General features: G+C 44.0%; 1 protein-coding gene across 3 annotated transcripts in view; it reads right to left on the bottom strand.

Annotated features, from left to right (window-relative positions):
• The window catches only part of LOC137524139 (transmembrane protein 132D-like), a 1100471-nt gene that overhangs the window by 485198 nt on the left and 593879 nt on the right, over positions 1 to 21394 (bottom strand). For all 3 annotated transcript variants that reach the window (XM_068243700.1, XM_068243709.1, XM_068243717.1), the window contains one exon: positions 8916 to 9059. In XM_068243700.1, the coding sequence (XP_068099801.1) occupies positions 8916 to 9059 (144 nt within the window). The remainder of the gene's footprint in view (positions 1 to 8915; positions 9060 to 21394) is intronic.

The following is a 21394-nucleotide window of genomic DNA, read 5'->3' as shown; positions in this document are numbered from 1 at the left end:
AGGGTCTCACCCCTCCACTTATGGCACCTCCAGCTTCATAAATCATCTGGGCAATAAGCACAAACCTGAGCATCAGGAATTCAAGAGGCTGAAGGAAGCTGGCGCTGGCCCTTGCAGAGGTCAGAGCACTATAACAACCTTTGCCACTCCTGCTGACACTGAGGCCTCTTCAGGCAGCCAGTCCTCCTCAGTGGTCTCCTCTGTTCCCTCCTCAGCTTCCCGTGCAAGCCTAAAACGCCCCCACCACCAGACCCTGCTGAGTGACTCTTTTGTGGTCAGGGCTCAGCCTCCCGGCAGCCGTCGCATACGCCAGCTGAACGGCTTGCTGACACAGGCCATGTCCTCCCAGCTCCTCCCGTACTCGTTTGTGCAGGAGGGGAGCCGGATGCGTGCGCTCCTGCAGTGCGCAGCGCCGGATTGGCCAATCCCCAGCCGGCACTACTTTGCACGCAAGGCCATCCCAGCACTGCACCGCTTTGTAAAGGCCAACGTGGAGCGTGGGCTGGATCATGCGCTTGGTGCGCGCGTCCATGTGACAATGGACTCATGGAGCAGCCGCTTCGGGACAGGCCGCTATTTGTCCTTCACCGCGCACTGGGTCAGTTTGGTGGAAGGGGGTGAAGAGGAGACAGCAGCATCATCACCCCGGTGGGTGGTGCCACCCCGCAGCAGGGTCAGGGGAAGTGCAGCAGCTTCCAGCTCTGATCCGGTTCCATCCGCCGCCAAACAACCCCGCCTCAGCAGCAGCGTGAAGGCCCACCACTGCCAAGCGCTGCTGCAGATGGTCACGGTGGGCAAGAACAAGCTGACGGCAGACCACGTCTTGGCCAAGCTCCGAGAGCAAGAGAGCAGTTGGCTGACCCCCAGAGGCCTCAGAGTCGGAGAGGTGGTGGCCGACAATGGGGCAAACTTGGTTGCCGCCATCCAGCGGGGAAACCTCACCCACATCCCCTGTCTGGCCCACGTCCTGAACCTAGTGGTGCAGAAATTCCTGCACACCTACCAGGGGATAAACACTCTTTTGGGAGCGGCAAGGAAAACGGTGGGTCATTTTCGCCGCTCGGGTGGTGCCACAGCGACCCTTACAGCCGTGCAGCTGGAGCTGAACCTCCCACAGCACCGCCTCATTATAGACGTTCCAACACGCTGGAATTCCACCCTGGCGATGTTGGAACGTCTGGTTGAACAGAGGCGGGCTGTCAACCTGTACCTGGCCAGAGCCACCATGGATGCCAACTTGTTGGGGACCGGCACCACCCACCTCCCAGACATCATCCGCCCTGCTGAGTGGGGAAAAATGCAGCTGGTGTGCTTTGTGCTGGCACCCTTCCTGGAGGCCACCAACATGGTCAGCCGGGACCATGCGTCGCTGTGTGAGTGGGTGACCATTGTGTGCATGCTGGACAAGGCCCTCGATGCTCTGCTGGAAGTGGGAGAGGAAGCCTTGATCCAGCAGGAGCAGCAGCAGCACACTTCACAGTCCACCTCTGTGCAGCAGGAGGAGGATTCGGAGGAGTTGGAGGAGGACTTGGAGGAGTTGGAGGTCCCTGACCTTGAAGAGGAGGGGGCACAGCGGAGTGCAGCTGCAGTAGTGCGGGGGTGGAGAGAGCAAGATGAGGCTCCGGAATCAGAGGAGGACGACAGCACTGTCAGCGGTGCAGAATATCATAGGTCAGCAGAGATGGCAGCCCTCTTCCCTATGGCAGCGCACATGCTGCAGTGCCTGCGCAAAGACCCAAGGGTGAAGGAGATGAGTGCTCGGGAGGACATCTTGATCACCCTGATGCTGGACCCACGGCTGAAGGGGAAGCTGGCTCAGTTCCTGCCTGTAGGAGGAGACCCTGTGCGCCGAATCAGGGACTTGCAGCGGATTCTGGTTCGGCGCTTGGAGGAAGCCTTCCCCCGGACTCCCACCCCCCCTGCTGTCTCAGTCCAGCCAGCACAGCAGCAGGTGCCTGCATCCAGCATCAGCAGGCGCCCAACAAACCTGCTGTCTCTGACAAAGGCGCTCTATGCCACACCAGTACCGCTGCCTACAGAGGAGGTGCCTGCAGCAGCATCCGGCTCTCAAAGCCAGAACCAGCACCTGACCCGGATGGTGGCCGATTATATGGGGTCCTATAGCGGGCTTGACACCGACACCCCTGTGGACCCCTTGGAGTACTGGGTGAAGCACCTGGATATCTGGGGCGAGCTGGCGCAATACGCCCTGGAAGTGCTGTCCTGCCCGCCTTCCAGCGTTATGTCGGAAAGGTGCTTCAGTGCGGCCGGTGGCGTGGTCACTGAGAAGCGCTCTTGTCTGTCAGGCCAGTCTGTGGACAGACTGACTTTTTTAAAGATGAACGAGGCTTGGGCAGTTGGTGAGTTCCTGGCCCCTGTTGTTGGCAAGAGGGGGAAATGAAGTGGCTGAGTGGTAATCACTATGCCTGGCCTGCTTAACCACCCTTTACCACCACAACCTCCTGACTCCATCTTCATGAAGCCAGGTTCTTATTTTTTGAACTGTGCCGTGGTACCTGCCATGGTCAGCTGTGTAATTTTTTTGGAGGTGTCTGTGCTGTGCGAGTTGTGGGGCCCCAACTGCGGCAGTACGACCGACCGCTTCCTGGAACCTCTCCTAATTTTTTACTGTGCCGTGGTACCTACAACAGTGCCATGGTCAACTATGTAAACACAATAGCTGTGTAATTTTTTTTGGAGGTGTCTGCTGTCCGAGTTGTGGGGAGGCCCCAACTGCGTCAGTACGACCGCTTCCTGGAACCTCTCCTAATTTTTTACTGTGCCGTGGTACCTACAACAGTGCCATGGTCAACTATGTAAACACAATAGCTGTGTAATTTTTTTTGGAGGTGTCTGCTGTCCGAGTTGTGGGGAGGCCCCAACTGCGTCAGTACGACCGCTTCCTGGAACCTCTCCTAATTTTTTACTGTGCCGTGGTACCTACAACAGTGCCATGGTCAACTATGTAAACACAATAGCTGTGTAATTTTTTTTGGAGGTGTCTGCTGTCCGAGTTGTGGGGAGGCCCCAACTGCGTCAGTACGACCGCTTCCTGGAACCTCTCCTAATTTTTTACTGTGCCGTGGTACCTACAACAGTGCCATGGTCAACTATGTAAACACAATAGCTGTGTAATTTTTTTGGGAGGTGTCTGCTGTCCGAGTTGTGGGGAGGCCCCAACTGCGTCAGTACGACCGCTTCCTGGAACCTCTCCTAATTTTTTACTGTGCCGTGGTACCTACAACAGTGCCATGGTCAACTATGTAAACACAATAGCTGTGTAATTTTTTTTGGAGGTGTCTGCTGTCCGAGTTGTGGGGAGGCCCCAACTGCGTCAGTACGACCGCTTCCTGGAACCTCTCCTAATTTTTTACTGTGCCGTGGTACCTACAACAGTGCCATGGTCAACTATGTAAACACAATAGCTGTGTAATTTTTTTTGGAGGTGTCTGCTGTCCGAGTTGTGGGGAGGCCCCAACTGCGTCAGTACGACCGCTTCCTGGAACCTCTCCTAATTTTTTACTGTGCCGTGGTACCTACAACAGTGCCGTGGTCAACTATGTAAACACAATAGCTGTGTAATTTTTTTTGGAGGTGTCTGCTGTCCGAGTTGTGGGGAGGCCCCAACTGCGTCAGTACGACTGCTTCCTGATATACCACTCTGATGTTGATTGACAGCCATTTTTTTTTTTGGGGGGGGGATTTTAAGTCCACTCCCCACATCATCAGTGTTTCCCTTTTCACAATTATGATGCTACATGCCTCATATACCCTAAAAAACCTTTTTAAAGCAATTTAAAGGCCACTTCCGGGATTAAACACGGATATCCGAATCCGATCGGATACTAGGGTCGGATATCCGAATCGGATTCGGATCGGAAAATTTTGAATTCGGATATCCGATCCGGATCGGATAGCGGGGTATCCGGATCCGAATCGGATCCGGATTTTGAAAAGGGGTATCCGAGCAGCACTGACACCAAGATAATTTCAGTATTATTTTCCAAGGCTATATAATTTGTATTACCCGTAATACTTAGAAATTTAAAGGAATGCCCAGAAGGACTAAAGAAATCCTATATGCTAAATGAAATGCGTACGAATGAAATCGCCACCAGGAGACTTGGGCGTTAATTATTATTCCCCCTCCAGTTGCACTTGGATGGTGGGGAATGATATAATTCGGCTTCCAGGTATCGCTGACAGCCGAATTACAGTGTTTTATAAGTAACTTTAGCTCTCTCTTCTGCCATTGCCGAAGTTACTCACTGTGCACCGCTATAGCCGTAATGCCTATTACGGAGCATTTGGTGTATAACTTGCAGCAGGAAATACTGTAGGTCAGGCATGGTCGGAAGAGCCAATTTCTGATTCCGCGGTAATTCCGCATACCGCCATAACAAAATTCCGCTTCCGCTACATTCCGGTGGAATTCCGCTACATTCCGCGGAATTCCGCGGTATTCCGCCGCATGCACTTTTCGTATTTTTAAACGGATTTCCGTAAATTTAGGAGGAATTACTCAATCGCTCATTTGAAATATCGTTTTTGTATCTGAAATTTAAGATGATCATCAATACTGTTGATAACAGTCTATTGTTAATAAAGTTGATTTGTATTTTGTAAATTTGGATAAAAAAATGTTGAAACCGTTATTTTAGCGCGGTAACTTTCCGCTGATTATGATTGGTCAACTCATTCCGCATCTCCTAATTGGGCAATTCATTCCGATTCCGATTTTGCCGGAATTCCGAATTCCGGATTGCAATTTCCGAATTCCGCGGAACCATGCGGAAACCCCAATTCCGGCGGAATTTCGGAATTTTAGCTTCCGCGGAATTCGGAAGCCCATGCCTGCTGTAGGTATATTAGGTTTAGAAAAATCAGGAAAGCAAAACATAATTATAAAGTAGATATGACATAGTACTGTAAATCTTTGCAAACTGAAAAGTAGTTTTCTCATTTAATTTCTGCCTATTACACATTTATGCAGTACCATCTGTTTGATATTAAGCATTTAGCTTTTTCAGTGGATTGCCCACTAGCAAAATGTCACTGGCAATGACTTGCACTAATATGTACGCGACTCCAAGTCTGATTAATCTATAATATTCATTCATACGTGTCAGCCAAATCATTAGCATTATTGACTTTATATTTTACTAATTATAAATATGATTCTGTAACTATAATTTGCTATAAAACTCTTTAGTATTTTATTAAAAATTGGAAGTGACTAGGCAAAACTATAAATGCTAATATCTATCAATTTACCTATCCTAGAAGGTAGTTACATATGGGTTTTGGTAGTTATATTGTTGTAAAACACAGATTTTGCACAACAGTGCATTACTTTGAGGGCCCTTTCACACTGAGGAGGTGCAGTAAATTTACAGCCCCCAACCACACCTGAATGAAAGTCAATGGGGTAGTTCACACTCCCAACATTGCGGTACGCGGAAGCTATATCTACATTACTGCATGGCTCCTGTAGTGACCTGCAGTCATCTGTGTGAAGTCATGTAAGTCGATGGTAATGCGCGTGCATTTAAAAAACCCACCGCAGTTTGTAGCATTGCACATGCATGAAAGCGTATTTTACAAATATGCTTCTGCGCACGTCATCAATTGCCCAACAGGAAGTGAGCATCATTTCTGTAATAAATATTTGTTAGTTGCTATGGGCAACAACGCTACACCTTCGTTCGGCACCATATCACAGGAAGTGTGATAACTTGACACTCATCACAGCAAACAGCATAAGAGATAGAACTTCTTAGACGTTGTCAAAGGTTCAAGGTAAAACAAATATACAGATGTGTTCATCAGCAATCTTATATCTTCGTTACATGTTAACCTCGGCAAAGCAAACGGTCTGTAGAATCTTATGCGTTCCATGCATACTTGGTCTATCCCTAGTGCCTAGATCAGGCTTTCTCTTTGTTACATCTATGCTAGTTGCATTTAGGCATATATACAGCATACAGTTACGGAAAGTTACAAGAAGGAAGTCAGCAGAAATAGAGAGAAGCGCCCTCGGGAACCCATGTTGGCTATTCTTATACTAGCCTCTAAAGAGTTAAATGTGACATCATCCCGCATGGGATGGTCCAGTCCCCATCGCATGCAATTGGCTGATAATAGCATGTGATGGATGACCCTATCTGCGCCTGCTCTGATAGTACAAGCCAAATTTGGCATTTCCTCTACTTGTATCCAGAAATTAGGTAAAATGTTCCCTTGCTATTGTTTACCTTTAGGAAATATGAAAACACTCGATGTTTACAGTAAAGATAAGCACTCTAGCTTTGTGTGAGACACCGGACCCTGTTCCACAGTGCTTCTAGAAATGCTCCTTAAAGGGAGACTCTCTGCAAATCAAGTCTTTTAACTAAACTCAGTTAAAGTAGCTGAGACCTACGAATTCAAGCATATCATGCTTAAATTCTAACAATTTCCTGCTTGGCCGGATGCCAGTTGGGGATTACCGCATACTAATGCGGTAATCCACAAAGGCCTGTTTTTGGCAGTGCGGTGCAGCCCCTGGGCCGCGCCTCACCACCAATCTGCAGTGTGAAGCTGACCTCAAGATTTTGAAATGTAGATGGAAATCAGGATTTGCTTTTAATCTGAGCACTGGAAACCACTAAGCTATGCCATTCTATTGCCTTTGATGGAAAACTTGCTCCTGAACGCATGCAGCTTTTCTGATGGTGTGAGTTTGGGGGTTTGCAAGGACAACTGATGATCATAATGTTAAAACTTCACACCTTGGGTCGATAAAAATGTATTGAAAGCATTGAACACAGTCCTTATTCATATTGGAGGTCTAAACTGAGTAAATGTAGAAGTGTTAACAATGCTGCAGGTATGTGGTTCACTATAAAATCATGGTTGATCTAAATTTGCATATCACTAGAAAGAGCATAATTGTAAATGGCCATTCATTGTCAAAGGAAAATTACATTGTAAGCCCCTTTGGGGGAAATTTAGTAAAATTAACTGTTCAAAGTAAAGCGATATATAGTCTGTGAATGTTGTAGAAATATTAAAAATAGCTAAATAAAATAGAGTTTAATGATAGTAACCTTTGAAGATTAGGGTGTTGTGATTAATTATAATTATTTTTAGCATTAATACAGCCCTGAAATCTTACAAGATCATACAGAATATATATATCTTGTCACTAATCGTCCCTCAGAGGAGCTCACAATCTAATCCTACAGCAGTCATTTTTGATTCATAGTCTAGGGCCAAATTTAGGGAGAAGTCAATCAATTTATCTGTATGTTTTCTGGAATGTGGATGAAACCAGAGTACCCAGAAGAAACCCATGCGACACCAAGGAGAATATTCAAAATTGGTGCAGATAGTGTCCTGGCCGAGATTCAAACTGGGCACCCAGTGCTGCAAGGCAAAAGACTGCTACACATTTTTTTTTGTATTATTTTTTTTTATCTGATAGAAATGACCTTTTGACTTCTTACTAATTTATCATTGCTCCATCTACTCTGTACAAGAGCAAAATATCATGCTCCCTCAGAGCACAAACTCCTTGTCCCTTTCACTGACTCCTGGTCTAAAAACATTATGTATAGACAGACTACAGGCTTCTGTTTTTGCATGGATTGGAGAAGACACTGTATTAGTAAGAAGGAAGACCTCTTCAACTATTCAACAATCTGGTGGGTAAGGTACAGTGGGGTAGATTCACTAAACTGAAGTTATCAGAATTACATGCTTAAAGTCTTATGCATGGTTAGTAGAGCATAACACAATGCATGTCATTTATTGAATTCCGCTCTACTCACTGTGCAGTAAGAATTTATGCAGGTTATTACAATTACCTCAGTTTAGTGCAGTTTTCCATGTCTATACTGTAGGGAGAGTGGGGATATTTGTTTCACTATTGAAATGTTTTTGTGAAACTGAAAAAGCTTGCATGTACAAAAAGGCCTAAGCATAGGCCTAAACACGTTCACAGATACATAGCAGTTAACATTTTGATAGGTACAGTAGAGAAATACATACATACAGTATGCTCCTGTTTGATAGATTAATGTTTTCTTCTTTATCAAAAAAGGGAAAGAACTATGAAACCAACCCAAACATAAATCAGATTGGATAAACCAGAACTAAATCAGGTATCTTCCTCTCCCTGTGCTGATAGAAGGGAAAGGGGGGGGGGGGGGGGGGGCAGAGAAAAAAAAAACCATAATGAATGGTGAGACAGACTTCTCAGGAAGCCATGATATTTTCATTATTATCTGAATATTGGAATTAATTTTTTCCCAATGAAGACATTATATTATTTTTTCCCAATGCAGACAATGGCCTCAATTCACTAAGATCATGTTGGAGATAATAAGACAAGATAAAACTTACCTCCACACATCGATCTTGTCTTATTACGGTGTAGAGATACGTTTTCACAGTGAGAGAGTTATCTTAGCTCTTCAGTCCTTAAGTTACCTCCTCTGTAGTTATTTTCACATGCAGCCTGTCTTTAACTTTAAAATTCTCGAGTTATTTTAAGGATTGAAGAGTTAACTTTAGAAATCTCACCTTAACTTAAAGACAGAAAAGTTAACATTAGGTTTACCTGAGGTAAAATGTTTCCTGTATACTACATGCCTTATCACCATTGTGATAACTCTAAAAACGTTAAAGACAGAAGGAGATAAGCTTAGTGAATTGAGGCCAATGTGCTTGAAAATTGCTATTTTCATGACAGTGGAATGTTTTATTTCAATTTTTGGGAAAATCCCTGTTTGGGCAAAATGACAGCATCTTTGCAAAATTACCGGCAAAATTAAAATGGTCATATGTGTTATCATAAAATATTATATTTATTTATCCATGCTAACAATATTTCGCAAAGTCAAATTTAAGCCTAAGGAGAACATGTCACTTACGTGTTTTCTGATATTGAATACTTCCTCTGGCAGTCGATGACAACAGGAGATAATTTCCCAGGAAAATCCATGTTTTCTTTGACGTCCCATAGATGTGAACTGCTCCTTAATCCAAACGTACTAACACCTTCAGTAAGTTTAGCCCTGTAAAAAAAGTATGTTTACATGTTACATGTAAAATGTTAAATACATGTTACATGTAAAATTTAAAATACATGTATACATGTATTTTAAATTTTACAATTTTCCGCGATAGTGGTCCTTTAACAACATTTAGACTAGGACTTTTAAGAACAGACAGACAAAAGGTGATATTTTCAAAAGTCTATTAATACTGTTCAAGAAAGAAGGAAAAAATAGTTCTAGAACAAGCTAAGATAGCAAATATATGATAATTAGTATCCTATACAACAAGGTAAGTGTTGACTATTTCAGCACTGCCAGATAACTCTAAGGCCTGGAACCCACTAGGAGCACTTTGCTGAGTGCTTTGTGATTTGAAAAGCTCTAGCTAATGCAATGCTATGGGTGTGTTCCCACTAGAGCGATGTGATTTTATAAAAATCCTCCATAGCACTGCATTAGCAAGAGCTTTTTCAAATCACTAGCGCTTAGAAAAGGCTGCTAGTGGGTTTGAGCCCTTACTGCCTGCAGCATATCCTCTGCTGCAAGGACTATGTTACTATGTTATTAGTTGATCTAATAAATATCTGCCAGTTCAGCCTGCAAGCAAATGAATTTGTGTTTTAGATAGACAAAAATGACACATTTTAAAGGGACTCCGAGCAGTGCAGAAACTATGGAAAGATGCATATCATTTTAAAGCTCTCTTTCTCCTCTTTCTAATGATATATAAACCGCCACCCTACGCCTTTTAGTTTTCGCTATTTTTGTGATTGAAATTGCCGCGGCCGCGATTTCAATAGCGAAAATCGAGAAAACTAAAAGGCGTAGGGCGACGATTTAGGTGTCGCCAGAAAGAGGAGAAAAAGAGCTTTAAAATGATATCCATCTTTCCATAGTTACATTGTATTACACAGGGCGACTTTTTCTGCTGAATGGAGCTGCTGATACTGGGGAAAGTGTCGTCCTGTGTAATACAAGTAACTACGGAAAGATGGATATCATTTAAAAGCTCTCTTTCTCCTCTTTCTGGCGACCCTAAAATCGTCACCCTACACCTTTTAGTTTTCTCTATTTTCGCGATTGAAATCACGGTCGCTGCAAATTCAATCGCGAAAATAGTGAAAACTAAAAGGCGTAGGGCGGCGGTTTATATATTATTGGAAAGAGGAGAAAGAGAGCTGTGAAATGATATGCATCTTTCCATAGTTTCTGCACTGCTCGGAGTCCCTTTAAGGCATTTTTCAGACATTTTTCAGAGTCCTGTTTGTTCTTCCAATCCACTGAGATAAGACCAGGGCCTCTAGAGATATCTATTCGGTAATGGGATCTGTTCTTAGTAAATATCAAAAAGTCCCTTGGTATAACCCTAGAAAACTTGTACAACCTACACCACCTCCCATCTTTATTAATGAACAAAAATAATTGATTATATAAATCAATTACCATGAACAATATTTTCTTAAAAATGGTTTTGCTGTTTGCAAATTGTAATAGTTAACTCTTTCTAGAGGAATAAACTATATTTACATGATAATAACCAGCTCAGAACCATTGCATCTGTGCGTATCCAAGGAACACCCACACATAGGAATCACAAGTGACAGTTTTTCCTTTAGTCTTGGAAGCCTGTCAGATAGATTTAAATACCATTCCACACTCACACAGGCGAAGGGGCTGAGGATAATTATAACTGCTCATAACAGGAAATGATGGCTAGCTTATGCCTGGCTTACAGAGAATGAAGAGTCACTCAGAAAAAACACATCAATAAAGGTTATTACTAGTGTGCTAAAGGTTAATTAAAATCCCTCTGGACACATAATGCATCTATAAACATGCCTGTTGTGATGATTTAAAAAAAAAATCCATGATTCAGGGGAAAACTAAAGAGGAAAATAAAGGCTCTCCAAGGGGATTTAAACTTAATTCTATCAACCCCGTAACATCGCTGTAAGTTAAGTGATTTTCTGCATTAGGTAACTTGTAAACAGTTTGCATAGAACTGGGCTATGCATGGTGCATTATCAAACTGAATAATAGGTTCAGTCCATTTCCTCTTTTATTATCTCTGTACAAATTAAAGTGCATAGCCACTTGCCAAAGAAAACTATACAGTATATTATATTCCAAGCATTTTAACATGTTGCATCACAGTGACATACATATGATTAGGGATGAGCAAATCAATTTTGCAGAATTACAAGTACAAAGTCAGAATTTCAGAATTCATGGAATTTTACCACTTCCTTTCAGAGGATGTGAAATACATTACTGCACTCTCCTCTCTACAAAACCCTAGATAACTAGGGATGCTCGTTGGATTCCACGGAATGGAGATTTCCGTGATTCCGGTCGGAAATTGGCAATTTCGTTCCGTTGAGCCGGAGCGGAAAAGGTATAGCACTAATCGGAAATAGCGTAATTTCTATACGGAATTCCATCGGAATTTAAAGAAAACTGTGTAAAAGTTGCATTTGCCAATCAGAAGGATCAGAAGGGGATATACCCATCACAGAAGCTTAAAACATGATGATTTCTGCATTAAAAACTGCATTTCTGCACCAATTAGAGTCTTAACAAAAACCAACCAATCCTACGTTAGCAACCAGCTCATAGCCACCTATCATCAGCTATCCCACCCATTTTGTATATAAGAGAGGTGTGACAGTCAGTCACGAAAGCTTGTGGGTTTCAGTCTGGTGTTGGAGAGAGAAAAGACAGACCCATATTAGTTGTTTCAACATAAAACAATAGTCTTTTTAAAGACTGTATATAAAACAAAAGTGAGAGAGAATTAGATTGAGTGTGAGCTGTAGTAGCTAGCTAGGTGTATTTGTGAGAGAGTGACAGTAGATTGTTAGTTTGAGTGCTAAATTGTAGTGTAGTGTACTAGTGGTTGCTGTGTGGAGAGGGTTAGACAGAGCCAGCCAGGCCGCAGGCTTAGTGTTTGACAGAGTGAGAGTGTTAGGTGGTGATTGATTAGTTGAGTGTAGTGCAAGTTTTCTTTATTTTGTTTTTGATTTATTTTCTTTATTTATTTTACTTTGGTTCTGTCGCTCATACCCCTTCCCCAATAAAGTTTTTGGCCCCAAAGCAACGGAGCGAGACCAGCAGCAATTTCCTGCCACTCCTAAAAGAAAATGGAGTGATGGTGGTGTTGGTGGATCACGTCATGTACGTGATCAGGATGAGGGTGGCAGCAGCAGCAGGAAGCGTTCCCCCTGGTCAGAGATGTCTTCCCTCTGTTCCCACGCAGGAAAATTTTGACAGAGCAGTAGAGTTGGGCCGAACCTCCGATTTTAGGTTCGCGAACCTGGTTCGCGAACTTCCGCGGAAGGTTCGGTTCGCGTTAAAGTTTGCGAACCGCAATAGACTTCAATGGGGATGCGAACTTTGAAAAAAAAAATAATTATGCTGGCCACAAAAGTGATGGAAAAGATGATTCAAGGGGTCTAACACCTGGAGGGGGGCATGGCGGAGTGGGATACATGCCAAAAGTCCCCGGGAAAAATCTGGATTTGACGCAAAGCAGCGTTTTAAGGGCAGAAATCACATTGAATGCTAAATGACAGGCCTAAAGTGCTTTCAAACATCTTGCATGTGTATACATCAATCAGGTAGTGTAATTAAGGTACTGCTTCACACTGACACACCAAACTCACCGTGTAACGCACCGCAAAGAGCTGTTTGTGTAGTGACGGCCGTGCTGGACTGGTGCGCCACTGTCCACTGAACAGAACAGGTATGCAGTGGCGGGTTCACTGAACACAACAGGTATGCAGTGGTGGGTTCACAGAACAGGTATGCAGTGGTGGGTTCACAGCACAGGTATGCAGTGGTGGGTTCACTGAACAGGTATACAGTGGCGGGTCCACTGAACAGAACAGGTATGCAGTGGCGGGTTCACTGAACAGGTATGCAGTGGTGGGTTCACAGCACAGGTATGCAGTGGTGGGTTCACAGAACAGGTATGCAGTGGTGGGTTCACAGCACAGGTATGCAGCGGTGGGTTCACAGCACAGGTATGCAGTGGTGGGTTCACAGAACAGGTATGCAGCCAGACAGGAACAAGTTAAGCCTAACTAATCTTTCCCTGAGAGACAGTCTGCAGCAGCTCGCCCTACTCTCACTAACGCAGGCAGCACACGAGTGACCATAATGGCCGCCGCTGCCTGCCTTATATAAGGGGGGGTGGGGCTCCAGGGGCTAGTGTAGCCTAATTGGCTACACTGGGCCTGCTGACTGTGATGTAGAGGGTCAAAGTTGACCCTCCATGTGCATTATGGGGCGAACCGAACTTCCGCAAAGGTTCGCCTGCGGGACACGAACGCGAACCACTGAAGTTCGCATGGAACCGTTCGCAGGCGAACCGTTCGGCCCAACTCTACAGAGCAGCAAGCGAACAGAGTTGTTGATTGTTTCGATCAGGAACCCTCTACCCAGTCTGAGGAACTCGAAGCTAGTTGCAGCAGCACCAGTAGTGGCCAGGTTCCTCATGACCAGAACCCGACCACAGTTGCTTCTCTTGACGAGGTTGCTTCCTCCCAGTACTCTCCTCCAGAATTAAACCACACCTATGTCGATGAGAGAGATGTGCAGAAGGATTGGGAGGAGGCATTGGAGGAGACCATGGGACCAAGGTCCCAAGAAGTGGTGGGTTCTGTGGTGACAGAAATGGCCCCTGTTTTCTCTTCATCCAGTAGTAATCCATCACAACTGGGAGCTTTTGTCACCACCAATCTACATCACCACCAGTCAACTACAGAGGTGTTTCATGGCCAGGTGAAGGGTCCAGAAGAGTCACTTATGGGTTCCAGTGATTTGGTTGAACTGGATGATGTTTTGGATGATGAGGCAGCTGATCCACCGTGGTTGCCATCTGGAGGGTTAGGCACTAGCAGGTGTGAGCAGCATGGAGAAACAGAGCAGACAGTTGGCCAGCAGCCTGCACGTGCTTTCCCGTGTGTCAGTACCCACCAGTCCAATGCTGAGCATCGACGTGCTAGTACAGGTCACATCACTCCCACCACTGCTCCACGTGCACGCAAGTCCCCTGCATGGAATTATTTTACTGTTCTGGAAGAGGATGAATCCGGGGCAGTCTGTTCTGTGTGCCATAAATCGGTGAGCAGAGGCAAATCGGGCACCGAGTTCGGCACTTCAGGGCTGATAAGCCATCTGCGCAACCACCACAGATGGAAGTTCGATTATGTAAAGAATTACAATAAGATGGGTGGAGGAAAAGCAGCAGCAACAGGCCCCTCCTCTTCTTTTTCTACTCGTCCTGTCCCTATACAACCTGCTCAGTCCCATTCTAGTTAAAATCCCTCTGCATGCCAGGCTGAAAGAGGACTCCAGACCTCGGCAAGCACCTCATCATCACCCTTGTTGGTTTCCTCTGAATCACCAGTGTTCCAGCGTCAGGCCTCTGTGCCAGTAATGTTGCAGAGGAAGCAGATTCTCCCTGCAACTGATCCGTTTGTTATGAAAAATAATGCACTACTGGCAAGGCTGTTGGGCCAACAGCTGCTGCTCTATCAGTTTGTGGACTGTGCCCCCTTCTGCAGACTGATGAACTGTGTTGCTCCACAATTGCGGATCCCCAGCCACCATTATTTTGCCAGGAATGCTATCCCTGCCCTTCACCAGCACATTGTGGAGTGTGACGACCGGTCTATGGATCACGCTGTCGGTGGCAAGGTGCACTTCACTATGGATGTCTGGAGCAGCAGGCATGGGCAGGGAAAGTATCTAACTTTTACCGCCCATTGGGTCACCCTCCATGGTGCTGCTGAAGAGGGTGCAAGATCTGGGGCATCTCAGCTGGTGGTGCAGCCACATGGGTTGAAGGGGAGGCCTGTTCTACTTCCCTTTGCTACCTTTTCTGTCCAAGGCCAGTCCGTCATTGCTGAGCCTCCCAGCAAGTGGTCCCACTCCTACACTGGTCTGCAACACCATCGATGCCAAGCAGTGCTGAAACTCGAATCCATGGGCGAGAACAGGTAAACCGGATCTGTAATCCTTGCAGCCTTACAGGATCAGATTCGGCTGTGGCTTCTCCCCCGAAAACTGGACACAGGTGTAGTGGTGTCTGATAATGGTGCCAACATGCTGGCCGCCATTTCTGAAGGTGGCTACACTCACTTACCTTCCTTGGTCCATGTCTTCAACCTTGTAGTCCAGAAATGTTTACGCACTTTTGATGGGTTGAAGGACGCTGTAGCCTCAGCACATAAAGTGTCAGCCCACATCCGTCGCTCCGCAACCACCACCGCTGCCTTTAAACTGCTGCAGTGCCGCCATAGCCTGCCACCACACAAGCTTATTTCTGATTGTCCGACGTGGTGGAACTCCACCCTCCACATGCTGGAGAGGTTGTGGGAGCAGCGAATGGCGGTCAGGATATACCTGTCTCAGATATCTTCCTCCAGAACAGTGCCACTGGACTACATTACTGGGGACCAGTGGCAGCTGAATGAATAGGTCTGAAAAGTGTTGGAGCCGTTTAAGCAGGCAACAAAATTGGTCAATGAGGAGCACTGCAGCATATCAGAAGTGCTCCCTATTATCTTCATGCTGTACAAGGCTCTTGACAAAGCACTCGGGCAGGGGGAGTTCTGACAGCCAGGAAGAGGTGATTAATGGCAGACATCTCTTCCCTATGGATGTGCATATGATCCAGTGCCTCCGTAAGGAACCCTGGATTAAAACTCTAAAATCAAGGCTCGACATGTGGGTGGCCAGTCCACCATCTTAGATCCCCAGTGCAATGGGAAAATGCGGCAGTTCATACCCCCCTCCCAAGCAGACACCAGGATGAGCCATATCCGGGGTGCCCTTCTTCGTTAGGTAGAATATGCGTTTCCTGCACCTGTATCCCAGGCCCAAGCTGCCAAGCCTCATCATACTCAGCAAAGGTCTGGTGGTCCCACTCCCTGCAGCAGCACCAATAGCCAATCTGTGAACCTGCTGAGTATGTTGAAGGAATTTTATCAGCCAATGCCAGATACTCCTAGCAGTAGCACCACCAGTGGGCAAAGTAGTCACTGCCAGCGGCTGGCCAGTATGGTGAATGATTACTTGGGGTCGGCCAGTGCTCCAGACAATATGGAGAGTAATGATGACCCCATGGAGTATTGAACAAAACAACTGGATACCTGGCCTGAACTCACTCAGTATGCACTGGAGGTTCTTGCATGCCCCGCCGCTAGTGTTCTTTCTGAGTGAGTATTTAGTGCTGCAGGTGGGGTGGTCACCGACCACCGGACCCGTCTGTCCACAGACAATGTGAACATACTAACGTTCATAAAAATGAACGAGTCATGGATCAGTAATAATTACAAGGCCCCTCTCACTAATTCACAATGAAGATTGGATAGACTAAATTAAAATTTTGCTGTAATGACTGCCGTTGAACCACCTTTAGGTCCCATGGCCTACGACAACTCCTGCTGCTCCAAAAAAAAATTGTGATGACAGCTATGAAACCACCTCTAGATGCCATGGCCTTCGACAACTCCTGCTGCTCCCCAAAAAAATATAATGACTGCTGTGAAACGACCTCTAGGTCTCATGGTCTACGACAACTCCTGCTGCTCCAAAAAAATTTATAATGACTGCTGTGAAACCACCTCTAGGTCTCATGGTCTACGACAACTCCTGCTGCTCCAAAAAAAAAATTATAATGACTGCCGTGGAACCACCTCTAGGTCCCATGGCCTACGACAACTCCTGCTGCTCCCCCCAAAAAAATTATAATGACTGCTGTGAAACCACCTCTAAGTCCCATGGCCTATGACAACTCCTGCTGCTCCCCAAAAGAATTGTGATGACTGTCGTGGAACCACCTCTAGGTCTCATGGCCTACGACAAGTCCTGCTGCTCCAAAAAAAAATTGTGATGACCGCCGTGAAACCACCTCTAGGAACCATGGCCTACGACAACTCCTGATGCTCCAAAAAAATTGTAATCAGGATTGTGATTCAGCCACAACTAAAGCCAAAGTTATCAGCAGGACTGCCAGGGAACTGATATTTGTTTAAAAGGAAACATCCATTATGTTCCCTTTAACATTGTGGAAATGGATCACCCAGAATGTGGAATTCTGCGGAATACCGCAGGGATCCGCCGGAATGTAGTGGTTACGGAATTTCATTACCGCTGTATCCAGAATTCCTGTGATATCGGGAATCGCCTGTTCCGATCATCCCTATAGATAACACAGGTTTTTTTTAAATCTCTGAGCTGATAAAAAAAACAATACAGAGTTGAAAAGGAATGACAACAAACCTCCCATCTGGGAATTTAATGGCAGGGCTAATAAGTAAACAAGTGTAAAAAAAAACCCCATTGCAGTAGAAGACAGATGCAATGGGTGAATTAGGTATACAGTATAATGTGTTTCTAATACATGATGAAAACAAATGAACTGTGAGTAAAATTCAGCAATTCTGACTAACCCTACCTGTGCTTACTCCGCTGTTTCAATAATTTCTCCTCTGAACATCTCCTTACACTGAATAGTGAGTCACTGGATAACTGCTACCTTGGATGGTATTCAGGTGTTAGGGAAATGGGAGTGATCACTCCTAAGTTGTTCAAACTATGCTACTATGAGTACCTCTCATAGCTTTGTAAATATGTTAGTGCAGTAAATCCAGCAAAGCTGTTTGTATAAGTGCAATACATTTTACTTTCTGATTTGCCCAGACCTATGAATCAATGAGATAAAACTAAGAGAGCAGAATATTTTGGGTATCTTTAGCACCAATCCATGATTTCCAGCAATTTTCCTAAAAAAAATCTAGCAGCAGCAGACTGAAGTTGAACAATAATATTTAATGGCATTCAGTTACCAAATTACTGGCATAGGGATGATATATGTAAAATATATATATTCGTTCAAAAATGGAATAGTCACACATGTGCTAATAGAGTTCAATTCAAAACACTTCTTTGTTTCTTTTAAACGAAGGTGATCAACAATTCAAATTATGTTTAATTTTTCTTATATAGTAATTTACAGACAAAGGGCTCCCCACATATGGAGTTTTTTTCAGCTAACAACTGATCAAAGAGAATGCACTGGAATGATGGGAAAGGATCAGGTTTGGTTCACACAGTTTTTTGACAGCTGGCATCAATTTTGCATGTATTTCGATGGATGTGTTTCCACATAAATGTGTACATTTCTGGTCCAGTCCTGGCCTGTCAAATTTGTATTCCTTTTGTATGTTTCTATGGCTGTGTTCACACATAAAATGTGTACATTTATGGTCCATTCCAGTTCTGTCAGTTTTCTATCAGTTTTCTATGGGCGTGTTCACACAAAGGTGTACATTTCCGATCCAGTCAGGTAAAACTAATGCAAAACTAACAGGACAGTACTGGACTGTTAAAGTACAGATTTATGTACTGTATGAACCAAGATGAAAAGAAACATTCCTAACAAGAACAAATTAATATATTAAAGTGAAACAAAATCTATATAGTTATGTTGAAGCAACATTTAGACTACATTTTAACCTGTTCTAATAAAAACTTTAACCATTTTTGTCAATAACAATATAATAGAGTATTTTTAATTTGTCATACTATAGGGTACCTGATAGACTTAGATATTTCCCTTAGTCGTGACTAGTGAGAAGTCTCTGGATGGCCCAATGGCTTCCCAGATACTCCCACTCACCACTGTTCCTACACAGGATTGCTAAGTCAAATAGGTTTCTAAAGAGCACATCTGGACTGGGCATGCACAAGTAAGGTTCATGCATGTGGAGTAAAACTGAGCACTTGTGCATTGAGGAAAAAACTGGGGTAAAATGAACTAATTCCACAAGGCATATGAGGACCTTACTTGTGCATGCCCAGTCTGGATGCACTTTTCCATGGCTGGAAGCATGGCCACAAAAGAAAGAGAGAACCTGTGTTGGAATGATGGGCTATTACATTTAGCATTGCCTTGTAATCTAGGGTTTTTGGTCTCTTTTAGCCCTTTATACTTTCCTAGCAGTGCTGAGCTATCTGAGCATTGCTCAGTACTGGTCCAAGCCCTACCCTATAGAGCCCCACCAATCCATGCCCTTTACTAACGAGGACCACAAAGTCCAAAACAGGCTGTGTGCATGGTGAATTGATGTGGCTCTGTAAAATGTATAAGCTATTGGTTCACTATACACCAGTGGTTCTGGTTGTGCAACCTTGTTTCAGGGGTGCATAGATGATTTTCATATTTGGGACTCGGGAGTAATGCATTATGGGAAAATACAAGTGCTTAATTAAAGCAGAATTATAGCAAATACCTTCTGTTGTAGGAAGACAAAATTCAATTTAGCTGAAGCTAGACTAGCAGCACAGTGGTCGCCTTCCACCAGCCACAGTGTTTTGTTGCAGAGGATTAGAAAAGAGAGATTCAGGAACTTATACTAGCAGTGTAAAAAATAAATGTAATTCAATGAATGCGTAATTGGATTTAAATGGTGCTTTTATGCTTCCCTTGAGTTCAGCTTTAAAACTTTTATAGTTGCAGACTTTCTACAGATATTTCCACTGATAATTCTAAATGTATTTAGTGATAGCTGTTAAATGATGTAAATATTTGCTAAGAAACTGAAGAGCCACATGCTTATTTAATGTCGTCCCCCCCCAGTAAAAAAAACCCTCCTAATTTAGTCATTCTATTCCCAACTTACACTGAAAAGTGCTATAAAAATAAAATAGCTTCTGTTTTAGATTCAAATGCTCCATTCTAGGACACCAGGCAGAAGTGTTTTTTTCCCCAACCTGTTTATTTAAAATAGGCAAAGTTGAACACATAAAATAGGCAAAGTTGAACACATAAAATAGGCAAAGTTGAAAGAAAAGCAAACAAACTGACACCTGACGTTTCCTTTAAAAGTGCACACATACTGTTAAAAGTGTTACGTTTTTACACTATTCTAAATGTGGCCACACACCATACAATTTTTTAAAATTTCTCTTCAATTCAAGAATTACAATCAATTTCTCTGATTGATTGAAACATTAAAAAAAATCTAACCAATGTACCCCACACGCATGTTCAATTTTTGCCCCAAAAATGATTGAAAACTCTGAAAAGATTGCTTGGGAATATACATTAAGAAATGGACAATCTACCATACACCATTCAATTTCCATAAACATTTATCAGAAAAATCCAACATTCCCGATCAAAATATATAAAAAAATAAAACTGGAAATTCTATCGGATTTATCACTTTAATAAAAAAAAAAGCTGAATGCTGCTACTACTTTATAACACTCTCCACCTATTACAATTGATATTCAACTACTTAGCCCTTCCTGGGTGCAGCAGGCATGAAGGTCCAGGCACATATGACCTCCGGTATATAGTCTATAGTTGAAAGCACCATGCACTCTTAGTTGACAGTTCCTCACACATGCAGTAATCCACTTTGCTCATCTGTAGACTCTCCTTGGTATGAAAGAAACCTTCTTTCTTACAGCTCTCCTCAGAGACAAGGAAAAAAGGCACACATACCGTAACTCTATTACTACTGGTGTGCCTTTTCTCCTTTTTTTGTGAGGAGCACTGAAGAGGATGAGGGATTTTCATACAAAGGAGAACCTGCAGACTAGCAGAATGTATTACAGCGTGTATGAGGAACTGTCAACTGAGGGAGCACTGTACTTTTGACTAAAACATGACACTCACATACTGTATATACCAAGATAACTGTATATGTGAAATGTCTTTTAGATTATGTTTAGCCATGACCTCCAGTATATAGTCTCTAGTCAAAAGCACCATGCGCTCTTAGTTGACAGTTCCTCACACATGCTGTAATCCAAGCTGCTAGTCTGTAGGCTCTCCCTGGTATGAAAAACCCTTCTCCTTTATAGCACTCCTCAGAGAGAAGGAGAAAAGGCACACATAGAGTAACTCTATTACTACTGGTGACCATCACCATACTTCCAGGTGTGCCTTAGAACAGTATCCATGTTTTAACAACCTTTATTGCCTTAAAAGGCCACTCACCCCAATAAACACCACCACATTACATGGCCGCTAATAAAGCTCAGAGAAATTTTCTCCCAAGCACAATAGGCCACTTACACCTCTGTGACCACAATCTTGTCCACTTTCCCCTTTCTCACTAATCACTCCACTCCTTTACATGCCTCCTTTGCACCAGTAGTAATGGAATTGCACTATGTGTGCCTTTTCTCCTTTTTTTGTGAGGAGCACTGGAGAGGATGAGGGATTGTCATACAAAGGAGAACCTGCAGACTAGCAGAATGTATTAGTGTGTGTGAGGAACTGTCAACTGAGGGAGCACTGTACTTTTGACTAAAACATGACACTAACATAT

The sequence above is a fragment of the Hyperolius riggenbachi genome, chromosome 1 (assembly GCF_040937935.1).
Source record: "Hyperolius riggenbachi isolate aHypRig1 chromosome 1, aHypRig1.pri, whole genome shotgun sequence".
Lineage (NCBI taxonomy): Eukaryota > Metazoa > Chordata > Amphibia > Anura > Hyperoliidae > Hyperolius > Hyperolius riggenbachi.
Note: the sequence above shows the minus strand (reverse complement) of the source record. Positions and strands in the feature narration are given on the sequence as shown.